Source organism: Pseudopipra pipra, chromosome 20 (genome assembly GCF_036250125.1).
Source record: "Pseudopipra pipra isolate bDixPip1 chromosome 20, bDixPip1.hap1, whole genome shotgun sequence".
Lineage (NCBI taxonomy): Eukaryota > Metazoa > Chordata > Aves > Passeriformes > Pipridae > Pseudopipra > Pseudopipra pipra.
Window position 1 is genome coordinate 11,489,306 of NC_087568.1, and position 16,439 is coordinate 11,505,744.

Consider the following 16,439-nt stretch of genomic DNA (forward strand, 5'->3'; position numbering starts at 1 on the left):
TGACCCAGCATGTGCAGGGCTGCAGCCCCCTGAGGTGTGATTGCCTTCAGTGGGCAACTCAGGGGGACCCAGCACAGGGCTTCTCCATCACCTGCCACAGTAAAGGGTGGGCTGACCATGAATAAAACATCATCTGTGGTCATCCACTCTCTTAAAATCTCATCCCCAAGTCACACCAGTGCCACACCAGCACACGGAGCAAAGGGAGGTGCATCTCTGCCTCCCCCCAGCCTGCTGCCATCTCAGTGAGCCAGAAGAACAGATGCCTTTCTTTCCGTTCCCCTTTTCCTCACAGGATCTCATTGATCCCTAGCCGCCTTAGACCACAGAGCCTGGCCAAGCCTGGAGCAGCAGCAGGTTCAGCCATGGGGTGATGGAAGGCTGCATCCATCCTTCTCCTCTGGATCAGGCAGAGGAGACAGTTGGCCATTGGTGCTCAGTGACCCCACACAATAACCAGGCAGCTTACACAGCTCCCCCAAAATCACCCTATTGAAATGTAGGGGGGGGACACACACCGAGAAACCCCACTGACTCCCTCCACATCCCCCAGCTAAAACCATCACTGCCACAATGGGCCTCGCTCCTACAAAGGGGCCGGTTCAAAGTCAACGTCTCCCTTCCCCTCCGTCTGTATATGAAAGGAGCAGGAATGCGTTTGAGGGCCGGGGGGCGGGGGGGGGGGGGGGGGGAGGGGGGGAGGCAGGGCTGGGAGGCTTCCTGGGGGGATGGAGAGAAAGAGCAGGTTGGCAGGACGAGGGGGTCCAGCCCGGGAACAATAAATCAAAGGAAAGGGGAGTTACTGCCCGGTCAAGGAGCTTCTGAAACCCTGCGCCACAGCAGGAGTCCGGGAGGAGCAGGGCTGATGGCTGCCATCAGGGTCCCGCAGAGAGATTTCCTCTGCCCGCTGGCAGTAGGCAACAGCAGGCAGGTCTGCCTGCACAACACGGGGTCCAGCATTCCGGGCAGCACAGCTCAGGGTCCAGGTCACCCCTGGGCACGACCGAATTCATTCCCTAATCAGGAAGGTGCCTCGCCAGCTCTGGACATTAGGCCTTCCAGGTCCTGCAGCCACAGGGCTCAGTAAAGGGTACACAACCCCACTGACAGGGTTTTTAGCACCATCCGTTCATTTTCCTGGGGCTTCCCTCCCTCCCGGAGCAGCCTGACACAACCAGGTTGGGCAGTCTGATAGATGTCCTGCCAGGCGTCAGAAAGAGACATTCATTCCAGTTCATCCATTTGGCCATTTTTTTTTCCTTATAAGAATATCATTAGGAGGGTTAGCTGTTCAACTTCCCCCAGCATGCAGCAGTGCCAGGGGCTGCTGCTGGCACCGTGGATACCAGTCCTTGAATGCCAGTCCCTGCATGTCAGTCCCAGGGTACCAGTCCCTTGGTGCCAGTTCCTGGATGCTAGACCCCGAGCACCAGTCCCTCTGTGCCAGCAGTAGATACGAGGCTTGGGGTGCCAGTCCCTGGGTACCAGCCGTCTCAGGAGCTAAAACAAGTGTTTCATAACCAGCACTCAAGCGCTTGCCCCTAGTTCCTCCCAGAGCCTCATCCCCATCCCGCCGCGGGGGAGGCTGCTCCAGCCTATCTCCTCGGCATATCTCCAGTGCGAGACAGCAGCAGCTCCCGGTAATCCGGTAATCCGGGTTAATAAACAGGGAACAGTGTCGGGATCACTGTCAGCAGCAGAGTTGCTCCTCGCCCTGCTCCATCTGGGGTCAGGGGGTGCCAGCAGTGGGGTCACACCTCACCCTGCTCCAGCTGGGTTCAAGGAGTGCCCAAACCACCGGTGTCTGCCCACACACAGGAGCTGGCATCAGGTATATCCAGAGGCTGATGTGATGGCAGTATTGGGATCAGGGAAGCTCCCGGTGCTGAGCTAGGAGGGAAGTAAGGGGGAAAAGCCTAGAGCTGACCCCAAAAGTGCCATTGTGAAGGGCGGTGTGAGGGGAAAGTCCTTTAGAGAAAATATGGAGCATGCTCCATTGTGGAGCCAGTGGAGCCAACAGCATGGGCTGCAATTCCCTCCCTAGCAGCACACCCTGAGCTCCGGGGTCTCAGGCTCAGACATGCTCCTCCACACCACAACTTTTCTCTGCAGAAAGAGGAAGAGGAGAGGGACAGTGAGAGTGTGAAAGGTCTAGGGAGGCCCAGCTCTGTCCATGCTCGCCATGGAGCCACAAGGCTCAGGCGATAAGACCAGGCGTCAAGAGGGGCAAGAGGTGATGGCCAAGCTCTGGACCATCCCTGCTGCTGCACGATGGCACTGGCATCCCGGGACCTGTCCACTGTCCTGGGGACAAGGAGCTGCTGCAGGCGGGTGGCTGCCCTCACATCAGCCCCTGGCCACGGTTCATGACGCTGCAGCTCCCCAAAGCCATCCCTTTCCCTGCCCAAGCCCCATAGCGCTGGAGGGGTTCCCAGATGGGGAGACTCCAGGGCTGGTGCTGCCCTAACACTGTCGCGAGTCCCTCCTCGAGCAGCGCGGGGCCGGAGAGGTGCGAGGCTGCGCGGGAGGGTCGGTATCCTCCCCCTCTCCCTGTCCCGTCGGGGCCGTCCCGTCCACCTCCCCGCGGCAAGGGTGTGGGCCGGTGCTGCCCCCTCCCACCGCACCTTCCCCCCCGTGCCCCCCGCCCCCCGCCCCCCCCCGGGGATCAAGTTCACGCCCGACCCACTGATGCGGGGCGGCCCGGCTCGGCCCGGCCCCGCCGCTCTCAGAGGCCCCGGCGGCGCCGCAGCAGGGAGGCAGCGGCCGGCAGCCCCCGCATGGAGCCCTAGGGCGGCGGGCAGCATGTTCAGCCCGGACGGGGGGCTGCCGGCCGCCCCCTTCGGCCTCCTGACCGACGGCGGCCCACCCTTCACCCGTGCCGGCTTCGACGGAGCGCCCGCCCAGCCGCTCTTCTTCCCCTTCGCCGCCGCCGAACCCGAGCCCGCCCGCGACCCGCCGCCGGCCCGCGCCTGGCTGCCCCCGCCCGCCCCCGCGCCTCCTGCCAAGGCGGAGGCGCGCCCGAGCCGGTCCTGCAGCCAGCCCGAGCCCGAGCCCCGCACTGCCGCCTGCTGCGGCCCGACCTGGCCGCCCCCGCCCTGGGCCGGCCCCGCGCCCCCTGGCCCCGCCGCCCTGCCTGGGCCGCCTTTCCCCGGCCCGGCCGCCCCTGCTTTCCCCGGTCCCCAGCTCTGCCCCGCCGCGCTGCAGCCGGGCGCCGGCGGCCCCTCGGGGCTGGGCAGCAGCGGCAGCTCCAGCGGCGCCGCCAGCGAGGGCGGACACTCCAGCGACAGCGGCGAGGAGGTGAGACCCCACGGGGTGAGGATGGGCGGCCTTCTGCCGCCCGCACACGGCGTGTCTCGGCTTTCCTCCCCGCCCGGTGCCGCTGCCGGGACAGGGACCAGAGCCGCAGCTCGCCGAGACTCCGCCGGTGCCTCCTGTTCGGCCCTGCCGTCGGGTGCCCCCGGGGAGAAGCCCCGATACGGAGCTAGGGCTCACCCCGGCTCAATCACCCTCTCAGCGGGGGGAGCGCCTCGAGGAGGGTGTTTTGGGGTAAAAGAGGGAATTTGGGGACTTAGGGGGGGGCAGTTTTCTCTTTGTTCTGTCGCCCCTGACACGCGATGCGGCAGGGCCGCCCCGGGTAGCGATGTCGAAGGCCAGCTCTGGAGGGATACTGGGGGCACCGCCGCACGGTCCCCAGCCGCTGCTCCCGGAGGTCCGTGGGCACCCACGGCTGCTGGGGCAGAGACAGCCCTAAGATGAAGGCGGGAGGGGGCGGCAGCACTGCTTACCGGCACGGCCGGACCTGTGGTTTGGGTTAGTTTTTAATATTTTTTCATCTTGGCATAACACGAGCCCGCTCCGGGAGCAGCAGCGCGGCCGATGCCAGGGCTGGTCTGTGCGGGGATTGGGTGTGTGTGCGCAGCCGCCTCCGGGCCGTGGCTGCGGGAGCTCCCACGCACAGTGGGTGCGGGTCCCCGGGCCGCAGTCGGCCGCGCTGGGTAGAGGGTGGTCACGAGTAGTGTTTGCCGGCTGCGGGACGGTGAAGAATGCCCCGTGGGAGAGAGATTCCGGGCTTCCCGCTGCTGATCTACGCCTGGAATTATAAGCCGCGGCTCGGTGACAGGAGGAACGCCTAGAAACCCCGCAACTGTGCTAAAAAATGGAACTTGGGTAAAAGACTTAAAAATGCCACCGCAGCGGCTAAAGACTCCGCGGCAGGGAGGTGGGAAGCGCCTGGGTAACCGCTTTCCAAAAGGAAAGAGCCTGCTGGTGGCAAAGAGGAGCTTGAGTCCCACGCGTCTCGGGCGCTTTGGTCCCTCGCTTCACGGGAGCCTTTTCCCTGTCCCGGGCGCAGGCGGGAGAGCAGTTGGCGAGGGGCTGTCCCAGCCCCAGAGCCATGGCGAAGTGGCCCACGCCGCGGGAGAGCTGAGTCTTGGTGTCGTGTGGTGGGATGCGTGGGAGTGGGGCGAATCTGGGGCCGTCAGTCCAATGTGGCCGTCGGTGCTGCCTCAGATCAGGCCAGAAGACCGCGAGCTGGGGGATAAAGGGGACATTCCCAGGGCGTGTTGAGGCAGACCAGGAGGTCTGGGTGCTCATTGTGCCACTCTTGGCCGCCGCCGCGCCGGCGTGGGTTGATCTGGGCAGTGTTCGTAGTCCGGGGGGGGAGGGGTCCTGTGTGGGGCATGATGGAGGTGCTTCGTGGTACCTGAGCAGAGTCCCTCGTCCGGGGGTTGGGAAAAACCGCTCTGTCGCCCATCCCATCGCCCAAGGGCCACATCACATGAGCACTTGACCCATTGCATGTCCGTGCTGCCGAGGGCTCAGCTGAGCCTCCCTCTGCGCTGTCCCCGTCCCACGGGGACCTCGTCAACCCGACAGACCCCGCTCTTAGCAGCTCCTGGCCGCGAGTCGTCTCCTCTCAGTGTTTCTCTGTCCCTGCCAGGATGCGCCAACCTCTGGAGAGCTGGAGCAGTTCGCCAAGGACCTCAAGCACAAGCGCATCATGCTGGGCTTCACCCAGGCCGACGTGGGGCTGGCCTTGGGCACACTCTACGGTGAGGGGCACAAGAGGGTCGGGGGAGGGCCCTCTTCTCCCCCCACAGCTTGGGGGAAGGGAGAAGCTGGGGAGGGGGGATGGTATTACCTGGCCCAGTGGAGACTTCTGCTCCTTAACGACCCGCAAAAGAGCCGACAAGCACCAGCCCTGGGGCTCCCGGGGCGGGAGTTGGGGGGTGGGCCCAGCCCTGCGGTGAGCTCGAAGGTTCGATAGCAGGGAACTGGTTTAATACAATAGCTACAGTTGCTTTTTCAGAGCCTTTAAATCCCTGCTGAAGCAGAAGAAAGAATCCATTCCCTGGTCTTCCAGGGACAGGGGAGGTTTGGGGGTGGCAGATCCTGGGGGGCTGCAGATGGGGGCAGCTGCGCGGTGCATGATGCCCTGCCCTCCCTGCCCATGCAGGAAAGATGTTCAGCCAGACGACCATCTGCCGCTTTGAAGCGCTCCAGCTCAGCTTCAAGAACATGTGCAAGCTGAAACCGCTGTTGCAGCGCTGGCTCAACGAGGCGGAGAACACGGACAACATGCAAGAGGTGCGGGCTAGGGAGGGTGGGAGCTGGGGTACCCTACACCTGCAAGCCCTCAAGCCAGAGATTCTTCTCCATTTCCAACATGCCTTTGGGGAGACAGGAGGTATTTTGTGCCACAGCAGCATCTCACTGCATGGCTTCAGTCCGGCTTGGGGGGATATCGCTGAGTATTGCTTTCTGCCAAGCTGAGGGGAGCCCAATCCCCCCACAGACACCTAGTGATTATGGCAGCTCCCATCTTGGAGCAGCCAGGTCCTGCTGGAACCTCAGAAAGGCTAAAAGTGCAGCTTACTGCTCCCTGGGGAACCTGGTGGGGGTGCAGGAAGATGTGTCCAGCCTCCCCACACCAGCTGCTGGCAGGGCTGGGATACTGGGAATGGCCCCAGTCACAGTGGAGTGATGCTCAGTGGAGAGTCACAGGGACACACAGTCTGTCCCCAGAGCTCTGCAGCCAGCCACACGTGTGCCCAGAGCCTGGTGGAGACTCTTCCATCCAGCGACCAACACGTTCCCTCTCTTGTTCCCAGATGTGCAATGCGGAGCAAGTACTGGCCCAAGCCCGGAAGAGAAAACGCAGGACCAGCATTGAGACCAATGTGAAGGGGACGCTGGAGAGCTTCTTCCGCAAGTGCGTGAAGCCCAATCCCCAGGAGATCTCCCAGATTGCTGAGGACCTCAACCTGGATAAAGATGTAGGTTGGGAGAGTGGGAAGGGTGGGTGCCCAAATGTCAGCAGCTCCTGAGCATCTGCATCAGGCCAGTTTGATACTTTGTCTCAGAGCAGAAGTGAGCAATTATGAGGTATAGGTCATCAGTATGAAAAAAACCCCACTTTGCTCCAGAGGAGACTTTCCTTCACAGATGGAGTATTTAAAACTTTACAGGCACAAAAATAATTCCCAGACCCAACACAACACCCCTCTGTGTTTGTGTATATGCACATAATATATAAAAGTAATCCTTTGATACTAATTCACCTCTGAAGAAGCTAATTTTTGCCCCCAAGAACCCACATGGAAAGTGAAAACTTTTTTTCTTCATTGGAAGTGGAAATGCACGAGAAGACCAACAAAACACAACCTATGAACAATGCACAAGTTCCAGTCACAAATGCATATTGGCTTCATCTGATAATGCCACTGGCCTTTGGACAGAAACCTTTCTTTCAATTCATTATCTTCTTTCCTGCTTAACCTCTCTCATCTCTCAGCTCTGGAAGCAGTGGAAAAGTGTTCCTGGCTGGAGTCCATCAGGGCTCAGACCAGGAAAGAGATGTGTGGCAGGGAGGGGGCTGCACTGGCAACTTGGGGTGCTGTGGAGGTGCCACCAGTAGAAGGGTCTCCTTGTCACCCACAGAGTGCCTGGGGTCACCCCCTCACCCATCTCTCTGTCTCCCTCCCTGCAGGTGGTCCGGGTCTGGTTCTGCAACCGCCGTCAGAAAGGCAAACGGCTGCTGCTGCCCTACGGCAACGAGGCAGATGGGATGATGTACGACATGAACCAGCCGCTGGTGCCGCCCACCCTGCCCATCCCAGTGACGTCCCAGGGCTACAGCCTGGCACCCTCCCCTCCCATCTACATGCCGACCTTTCACAAAGCTGAGATGTTCCCACAAGCGCTGCAGCCTGGGCTCTCCATGAGCAACAGCGGCCACTGAACCGGGGGCTGTGGGGTCACTGCAGGTGGTCTGGCAGCCCCCACTTTGCCCCGGGCTGGCCCAGGCAAAGCCCTGCTTCCGCTCGTTGGGCTGCTGTGTGGGGCTTTTTGGGGTGCAAGGGGCTTGGGAGCCTGTCGCTCACTGTCCACGGTTGCTCCCAGCCCTTCCCAGTTATGTGATCTTACTGGTCCCAGCAGCATTGGCCCCCCCTCTGACCTCTCCTAGGGGCAGCTGCTCCTGCCCCACTGCATCCCCTGAAGCCATGTGCGCACAGCCCCAGCCGCTCTTCTGGAAGACCCAAAAAAAAGTATTTTTTAGATTTTGGGGTGGGGGGAGGGGGGTGGTTTTATTATTTTTTGAAATGGTTTTTGGTTGTAGTTTTTAAAAAGCAAAAATTTTTGTAGTGATCTAGTTTCCCAGGTGCCTCCTCCCTGTCATGTAGAGCAGGGCTGGAACACCATGCCCAGGGCTGAGGGGCCCTGGTGGCTCTGCCCACCCTCCTGGGCAGCCAGGGTGAGCTGAGGCCAGGGGGAAGGGGTGGAGGTGAGCCCCCGCCACCCCTTGAGCTGTGGCACAGGAGAGCTTCACCCCTCTGTGGGTCAGCTGGTGAGGCCTGTTTGGGTCAGGGGGGTCCTCCCCAGTGCTTGTGCCCAGCGCAAACTGGGCAAAGGGGACTGAGGACCCTCAGTCCCCTGGGCCCTCCTCACTCTCCAGCCACTGTCCCCTGCCCCAGCCTGGCTTGGCTGCCCAGAAACCACCTTTCCCTGGAGGGTCCCAGCCCAGGGGGCCAACAGCGCCCTGTCCATGCTGCTAGCACCCCAAGCCTTCCAGCCTGCTGTAGTTAATGATGATTTTTATATTTTTTGTTCTTAATCACATTCCCCTTGGCAGTGAAATAAATCTCAGGGTTCTTTGGGCCAAGAATGAGTTAACCCTTTCCTTGCTTCACTTGCATCCCTGCTCCTGCAGCCCAGCAGTGCAGGTTTGGCTGCATGTGGGGGCACAGCGACACTGGACCAAGGCACCCAAAGAGAATGGACGTGTCCCGGTCACGCTGGTAACACCCAGCTCTTGGCTGTCTGCAGCTTGGCCTCTAAACCAGGACTAGTGGCAGCTTGGTTCTGGAGGGGCTGTTCCCCTCCTGAAGCAGAGGGGGTCAAAACTGAAGGGGGGGTCATCTTCCACCCAGTTTAAACTGCTGGTTTGCTGTAACTGCTGGGAAAGGGGGAAGCAGTGGGATCTCATTTACAGGCTGCTTCAGCAGCTGCCATGGACAGGGAAGGACTAGGGTGGTAGGCAGGGAAGAGGTCTGGGAGGGTGGGTTTGTTCTCACCCACAGGACTGCTGATGTGACACTGATGGGCAAAGGATGGATGCTCCCGTGTGCGTGGTCCATCTGAGTCAGCCTCATGGCTGGGGTGATGCCAACCCAGCCAGGCAGGTCCAGTGGGCATTGGGAGCTGAGCCAGTGGGAACTGGGGGTGTCTGGGGGATGACTTCGCATTTCCCCACCATGGTCTCGGCAGCTGATTTGCCTCCAGCCCTTTCCCTTGAGGGACCTTCCCCCGAGCAGAATGAAATCCCCAACCAAGCCTGTAGGGAAGCTTCTGGAAAGCCCAATTTTCAGCTTGGCAGCTGATTTGGTCTACAGGTCTGCCTGGAGTGGGGGCACTTAAGGAGCTGCTAACAGAGCACCCTGGGACTCTGCTGGACTGGGTGCCAGCCCTGTGTGGCAGGACCCCCTTGGCTCATTCTACATCCCTACTTGTTACCCAGGGATACTTCCCTCCCTGCCTGTGGAGTGGGGACACAGCCATACATGGCATCCACTAGAAACTGTCCCTGTCACAGCTGCGCAGTTTAAGGGTGTTGGGAGCAGAAAGCTGAGAAGGGTATCATCTCCCTGAGGTCTGCTTGTCTCCACATTTCCACCATCTGATTTTCTACTTCCAGCCAGGCAGGAGCCCCGACCCCCATATCCCACAGCCCCGGCACCCTGCCCATGGGCACCCTGCACATGAGCACCCAGCACCTGCCTGTGGGCACCCACAGCCCCTCCTGCTCCACTTCTGGTTGACCCAGAAAACAAAGCGGAAATCGGAAGCCACAGAAGTCAGAAGAGCGTGGTGTGCCTGTTCAACTGCCACCCCACCAGGGCTGGCACTAGGGCAGGGTTGCCCCCTCTATCAAGGGGGACCTGAGTCCTGCTGGGCACCTGGTGGGTCACAGGGTGGCAGGGGTGGAGTTGGGTGACTTCAGAGCTGCAGGGAGGAAAACTTGGGGAAACTTGTGACTAAAAGTTGTTGATATCACTGGGGTTGATGATACCGAGCAGAAGGGCATGGGGCAAGGCATGGGTAGAGCAGTGTGTCTCACTCCCTGGTCCTGTTACTCAAACCCAAAATCACCACTGATCCTGGATGTTGCCCATGCTGCAGGTGGTATACATGGTACTGGGTGCCCATAATGTAGGGTGCTGTCTGAGCAGGATGTGTGCATGGTGCAGGGTGGACATGGTGCAGGGTCCCCACAGCGCTATGTCTGTGTGTGCAGGGTGCCCATGGGACTAGCTTTGCTCCCGGAGGCCACCGGCTTGCTTCCTTCCTGCCACAGCAGGGAGGGAGTGACAAACCACAGCATCCCTGGGCCTGGCCGACTTTGAAATTGCCCTGAGAGGATCTGCTGTCCTGTGGCTCCTCACTGGCATAGTGGCACCCATGATTCAAGGGGGGTGGGGGAGATGGGTGCTGCCGGGAAATGGGGTAGCAGAGGCTGTGTTCCCTCCTGGCCATGGGGTGCTGGGCCCCCATGTACTGCTTGAGCATGGCTCCTCCACCCCAGCCGCAAATGTCACCATGCGGCCTCTGCCACCAGGGCTTTGGCACCCAGCAAATGGTGCTGGGGGGACACTGAGGATCACAGGGGAAGGTTGGGGAGCCCTCAGCCGCCCACCAGCCCCCTGCCCTGCCCACACCTTATACCACCGGCACAGCCTCGGCAGCAATATACCATTTATTTCCAAAGCACCCTCTGGTCCTGCCAGCACTCTGGCAAGATGGTCAACATTGGGTCAGGAAAATTAAGTCATGGGGAGTTGCTCAAGGTCCCAGTGTGGCAACAGCTGGGTTGGGACAAGAGTTGTCCTCCCTTCTCTCCGTGCCCCACATACTGGTCTGCAGGTGGGTGCCTCACACACCTCCCACCCCTGTATCCTCTGCCTGGATACCTCCCAATGGTCCTGGCACACACTAGGAGTTGAACCAGCTCTGCAGGTCGGGATAGAGGTGGCCGCGGGGCAGGTGGGGGTAAGCGGTGCAGATGGTGCAGATCCGCTCCCTCCAGTCAGTGTAGAGCTTCACACTGAACCTCCTCTGCCAGGCAAAGAACTGCTGGTAGCGGCTGGAGTTCATGGTCTTCAGGAAGATGGCCAGCTCCTCCAGGGAGTTGAAGTCATCAACGTGGATGAAGGAATCGGCAGGAATGAACTGCTCATAGTTGGCCCGGGGTGGCCCCAGCACCACGGGCACAGTGCCGGCCAGCAGCGAGTTCCTCCAGAGCTTCTCTGTGATGTAGTCCCGGTGGATGGAGTTCTCAAAGGCCAGGTAGAACCTGGACTTGGATGTTGTTGGCAAGAGGCAGTCCTTGCAGAGGGGTTTGTTGTTTGCTTTCCCGTATACATTCACATGGAGGTACCTGGAGAGGTTTTTGTAGACTTCAGCTCTTTTCTGAGTCCTGTGGTAGTTGCTGATAACCCAGGATACCAAGTTGGTCTTTGCAGGGATGTTCATAGTGGCCGAGCGGTTGGGCACAAGCTTGCCATAGGGGATAAAGATGTCTGAGTCCTGCCTGTAGGTCATCACCCAGTTGAAGGTCTGGTTCCATCCTGCTAGAGCTCTACTGTTGGAGGGGGACTCCAGGGAGACCCATACCCAGTTCTGTCCTGGTGGTCTCTCCTTGGGCAGCCTGTCCTGGCCAGGCTGAAGCCTGGCATGGGGGAACACCACCACATCGGCCTGGTGCAGGAGCTGCCGCTCTGTGGTGAGCCAGCAGCCTGTGACGCCATACAGCTCGTGGCACACGTCCCCACTGACATTGGGGACCTGCTTCGAGGGCCATTCCCACACCAGCACCAGCAGTGGCTCTGTGTGTTTGGAGTCTTCTCTGGAGCCATTGGAGGGGCTGAGGAAGCACCTCAGGTTCCAGAGCATGGTTACAAACACCCCAGCAGTGACCAAGGTCTTCACACCAGGCCGGCCCCATGGCGACCGTGGCAGTGGTGATGCCCGGGGCATGCTGGCAGGATGGCTGTCACCTCCTCAGGTGACAAAGCTGACGCCTGGGACAGAGGAGAGACCACCAATGGCCATCGTTTCAGCTTGCCGGGAGCAAGGGGTGACTGGGAGGTGCTGGGATCTGGGGGCCAGAGACAGGCCTTCTCCATGAAACCTGGTCCTCAATATCACCCCTGAACTGTCTGCTCCCCTGTACCACAGGGTTCCCTGTGCACCTGGTGTCACCCCAGGGTGGTCTTTGTTCTCCCTCCCATGATCCCTGGTGTCTCCATCTTTGGGCGAGCACAGATACTACCAGAAGGTGCAGAGCTGATGGGAAGCATCCACTTGTGCCCCCTGCCCCACTGCCCATCACAAGAGGTCCTTGGTGCTTGCTCTGTGCCTCAGTTTCCCCACCTGACATGTAGCCATGGTCCCACTCCTTACTTTGTCCAGAATATGTCAAACCTGATATGCAGCCAGCCTTGCCGCAGCTGTGCACCAGAGGATGAGGAAGAAGATCCCAGTCCCACCTAAATAACCCCACGGTGAGGCCCCACTGCAAAATGGAGTGTCTCTGGGGCTGACTGTGAAGTCTGAAACTCCATTCAGGGAGTTTCAGGACTGGAGTGTCCTGCCCAAGAAGTGCCCCAGCATTCTCCTGCAACAATGACAAGGCAATCCCCAAGCTCGAGGTGCTCTCCCCAGATCAGGGTGCTATCCCCAGCCCCCAAGGACATGAGGAGCCCCAGCAAGCTGGGAGGTTGTAGCCTCAGTGCCCCAAACACTTATATTTTATATTCAGAATGTCACAGATGGCCAGGACTTTGCTGTGCAGGCATGAAGGGCAGGGAGGGCAGTGAGAACAAAAAGGGCAGAAAGGGCAGCGTGGGAAGGGAGGGCAGGGAAGGCAGGGAAGGCAGTGCAGCCCTTGGGGCTGCCACTGATGGGGCTCAGCCCGCAGGCACATGGGCCCTCCAGCTGTGGGATACTCACCCTCCTACGGTACCCATCTGTCTGCCGTGGGCCTCCACTGTGGTTTAACCAGCAACGCTGCTGGGAGCAGAGCAGTGGTGAAGGTGGCTTGGCTGGGCTGGAGACTAGCCACCAGCTTGAGCCCAGTCTGGAGTGCCAGTCCCAGGGCAGGGCTCAGTGCCTGCAGGCCACCCATGGCATTCAGTAGCAAAGGTGGTTTCTCTTTTGTGGAAACCTCTGGAAACACACGGGCTGCCTGCATCCTGGTGCCAGCTGGGGCTGGGCCCATTCCTCCAGTATTGGAGTCTCCTGGAAAGCAGTGCCCTACTTTTCCACCCACCCCAGCACTGCAGCTTGGCTGCAAAAAATCCCTTCCTTGCCTTGGCCCGCTCCATCTGTCCTGCTAAAATATACCAAGCTAAGTTTAGGCTCCAGACAAACCTGGCATGGGAAGCAGAGAGGGCTGGGAAAGCTTTCCTGGTTCCCTGCACTGCACATCAATGCTGTGGGTCCCTCTCCCCAGCAGCAGGGATGCTGCCCCCGTTTTGGGGATGATCTGAAAGGGAACCTCCTACTCCAGCAGTGCCAGGGTCTGCCCCATTTCTCAGCCCCTCTCCCCTTGGTGGTCGGCGATGCTGAACTCAGACTTACCGGGATGGAGGTGTGCAAGATGCCAGGTGCGTCTGCCTGGGCGCTGCCGCACTGGGCTGGGGCACTCAAAGGCTTCCTCTTTTCTGTGGTTTTTGCCTTGTCCCAACCCCATGGCGGGTCCTTCCTGCCCCATGTGGCAGCTGGCACAGCCCGCTCCCAGCACTTCCCCTGAGCCACCCCGAGGGCTGGTATACGCCCACAGCTGGGTGGGTGCCCTATGGCCAGGTGGGTACCTTGTACCCTGGGTGGGTACCCCATGACTGGGGCAGTTCCCTCTGGCTGAGTGGGCACCCCACGATGGGTGCATGCCCCAGAGCAAGCTGGGTGCCCTAGGGCTGAATGGGCGCCCAGTGACTGTGCGTGTCCTGTGGCTGAGTGGGTGCTACATGGCTGAGCATGTGCCCCATAGATGTGTGGGTGCCCCATGGCTGGCTAGGCACCCTCAGCCTCGACAAGGTGCCACCCATCTGCCACCTGCAGCCTGGTTGCAAACAGGATACCAGCCCGACTCCAACTCCCACTGACTCATCCTGAAACTGTAAACGAATGCAGCCCCAGCACCCCCACAGTGCTGCTGAGCCCTGGGCATTGCCCTGCCTGGGATGTTTCCTGCCAAAAGGGGAAGCGGGCACGTGTGAGCCTCAGTGGTGCATGCACGAGCTGTCTCCTGGGTCCCGGCCCCGATCCTGCCCTTCTCCCAGTCTGGCTCAGTTGTGTTCTCTCCTGCCATTGCTGTCCAGGACCCAAGTCTCCATAAAAGCCCTGGCAGGCAAAATGAGATGGCAAAACTGAGGCAGAGGCATGGAGGGGACTACCAAGGTGTGCAGCACTGTTCTTGAAGCTGGCAGGGGTATGCCCTATGCCCTGGCACACGCAGAGCTGGGAACGAGACCCCAAACAAGACCTCCCTGGGGGTTCTTGGGCTGCTCTAATGCCCCTGGGGTCTGTACCATTAGACCTGCCGGCTGTCAGGTCCCTGGGATCCCTGTTGGGCATGGTGCCATGTCACTGTGCCAGGGTGTAGCAGGGCTCTGTGGTTTCAGTGTCACCCCGGGAGCCCTCAGAGGCCAACTGTAGCCCCAAGGCAGGGTGTTCCTTCCTCCGTAACCATGTCCCCAGCTTCCTGTCATCTTTTCTCACTCTCTTTCTGCATTTCTTCCACTGCATGATTGAGAGCCCAGATACCACAATCTGTGGGCACCATTCCCAGCCTGGCCTGAGCCAGCCCTGTCAGCTGTGGGCAGCAGTCTCTGCCTGGCCAGAGCATTCAGCATCATCCTGCTGCTGTCCCATATCTTGAGGGCCCAGGGCCACACTGGCTGGGGCCGTTCCCCTCCACAGACAGCACTGGCAATAGAATTTCCCTGAGGGATTGAGGATGTCTTTTGGAGCAGGAGGGAGCTTTTTCATGGCACTTGTAGCTGTCACCTGCAAGTGCTGTCCCAGGACACCCTGGCAGCAGAGACAATGCCCTAGAAGGACTTGCAGCCAGTAGGTCCAGACACCCTCACCCTGTTGCCCAAGGAATGTGGCTCTGAGCCAGGCTGGGAGCCAGGACCAGTGCTGCCTGGGTGGGCTGGGCAGAGATCAGGGCCAGGAACCAGGCCATGGGACCACTGGGGAACACAAGACAGCACCAGCACAGAGCAGAGAACTGTGGGTGGGTGGGTACAGCCACCTGCAGATGACCCCACACAGAGAGAGGAGCTTGGCCACCCCAAAAGGAAGTCCCCTGAGAGGTACTCAGGGCTCCATGTCCCCAAGGCTTCAGGCCCCGGGTCCATGAAGGATGCTTTTCCCGGGGCTGTGCTGTCCCATGGTATGCTGCTGTGTCTGTCCCTTGCTGGCCCTGCAGAGGGTTCCGTCGTCATGCCAAGCAGAAAAGAGAAGCTCCCCAAGACTCACACAGGGGCAGCAGGAAGGGAGGGAGCAGGAGACTCAGGTCAGGACTTTGATCCACCCGTGGAGCCCCCCCTGCACCCTTCTAAGCTGGGGAACCACTCTGCTGCAGGACAGGGGTTTTGAGGTGCTTCTTGTGTGGGCTGGGGATAACCCACATGCAATCCCGTGCAGAGAGCCAAGGGTGACAGCTTCCTTCCTTTGCCAGGGACCCAGCAAAAGCCCAGCTCCTCTCGATTCTGGGCAGCTCTGCCCATACCCCTGCCTGCACACCCAGCAATCCTCCCAGACTAGCCACTCTCCCCAGGGCACAGAGCTGGGTGCACGATGCCTCTTCACCACTGCATCCCTTATGCTCCCGCGCCTCAGCACAGTGTTTCACCCAGAAGTTTGGGGAATAATGGCACTTTGTGTTGGACAAGGGGAGCTTTTGTTAGAGCCGTGCAGCTGCCGAAGGGCCTTCCCTGAGTACAGGGCACCCTTTGCAGCACCACTGGGTCTGCAGCAGCCAGAGGGGGATTCATCACTCCCAGCTGAACTTGGCTGGAAAAAGAGATGGTCACGGAGAGTTAGAGGGAAGGAGACAGGAGAGGGAGAGGAGGCTGCAGAGAGCAGGAAGAGGGAGGGACAGGTGGGAAATGGAGAGAACCAGAGTGATGGGAAGAGAGAGGAAAAGAAGGATGGAGGGATGGATGGAAGCAAGGATGGATGGAAGGGAGAGAAGATAGGAGGGAGAAAAAGAAGGAAGGAAGAAAGGATAGAAGTAAGAATGGATGGGAGGACAGATGGATGGGAAGAAGCATGGATGGGAGGAAGCATGGATGAATGGAAGGAAAAAAGGGTGAATGGAAGGATAGATGCAAGTAAGGGTGGATGGGAGGAAGGAGGAGAGCTAGCCTGGCTCAGTGTTTATTGCTGCTGAGAGCATCCTTTCCAGCCCTGGGGTTAGAGCTGACAGTGGACAGCTGTGGCAGCAGGTTGGTCTCTCCAAAAACACCTGTGGATGCCCCAGCATATGCCCGTGGGAGGGGTCAGGCAGGAGCAGGGGCAGCAGTGGCACCCTGGACGCAGACCCCGCAGCCACGGGCCAGTCCGTCCTGTCCTGGGGAACACGAGGGGCAGAGGCGCGGGGGTAACCTGTGTCTGGCTGCAGGGAGTGGGTGCGGCTCGGGGGCACCGAGGGTTTCCCGGCATCTAGTGCAGCAGCCCCCCCTCCGGACCGGCCGCACGGGGGCCCCAGTTGCCGGTAGGAGCCGGGCCCGCCCATCCAGCGGGGATCCCCTGGGGCCGGTCCGGCTGTGCCGCCGCGGTGCGGGCGGAGCGGGTGGGCCCGGCGGTGCCTTTAAGGGGCGGCCGCCGAGGGCTGGGGGCGGTGTTGGTGCTGCGCAGGGCTGGGCAGGGCA

General features: G+C 60.3%; 2 protein-coding genes across 2 annotated transcripts; one reads left to right on the forward strand and one right to left on the reverse strand.

Moving 5' to 3' along the window:
• Positions 1–2,562: 2,562 nt before the first annotated feature.
• On the forward strand, positions 2,563–8,164 carry LOC135425213 (POU domain, class 5, transcription factor 3-like). The gene is made up of 5 exons (XM_064677306.1): positions 2,563–3,297; positions 4,940–5,051; positions 5,456–5,586; positions 6,111–6,275; positions 6,989–8,164. The coding sequence occupies exons 1-5, from the start codon at positions 2,689–2,691 to the stop codon at positions 7,238–7,240; spliced, it is 1,269 nt and encodes a 422-aa protein (XP_064533376.1). The 5' UTR covers positions 2,563–2,688; the 3' UTR covers positions 7,241–8,164.
• A 2,070-nt stretch (positions 8,165–10,234) lies between these two features.
• FUT7 (fucosyltransferase 7) lies at positions 10,235–16,293 on the reverse strand. Its single transcript, XM_064677331.1, has one exon. It carries the CDS (start codon positions 11,530–11,532, stop codon positions 10,489–10,491), a length of 1,044 nt encoding a protein of 347 aa, XP_064533401.1. The 5' UTR covers positions 11,533–16,293; the 3' UTR covers positions 10,235–10,488.
• Between the last annotated feature and the right edge of the window lie 146 nt (positions 16,294–16,439).

Coding starts and splice junctions, on each gene's coding strand:
- LOC135425213 (XM_064677306.1), top strand. CDS start 2,689: ATGCGGGGCGGCCCGGCTCGGCCCGGCCCCGCCGCTCTCAGAGGCCCC. Junction 3,298..4,939: donor CCAGCGACAGCGGCGAGGAG/GTGAGACCCCAC, acceptor TGTCCCTGCCAG/GATGCGCCAACCTCTGGAGA. Junction 5,052..5,455: donor GGCCTTGGGCACACTCTACG/GTGAGGGGCACA, acceptor CTGCCCATGCAG/GAAAGATGTTCAGCCAGACG.
- FUT7 (XM_064677331.1), bottom strand. CDS start 11,532: ATGCCCCGGGCATCACCACTGCCACGGTCGCCATGGGGCCGGCCTGGT.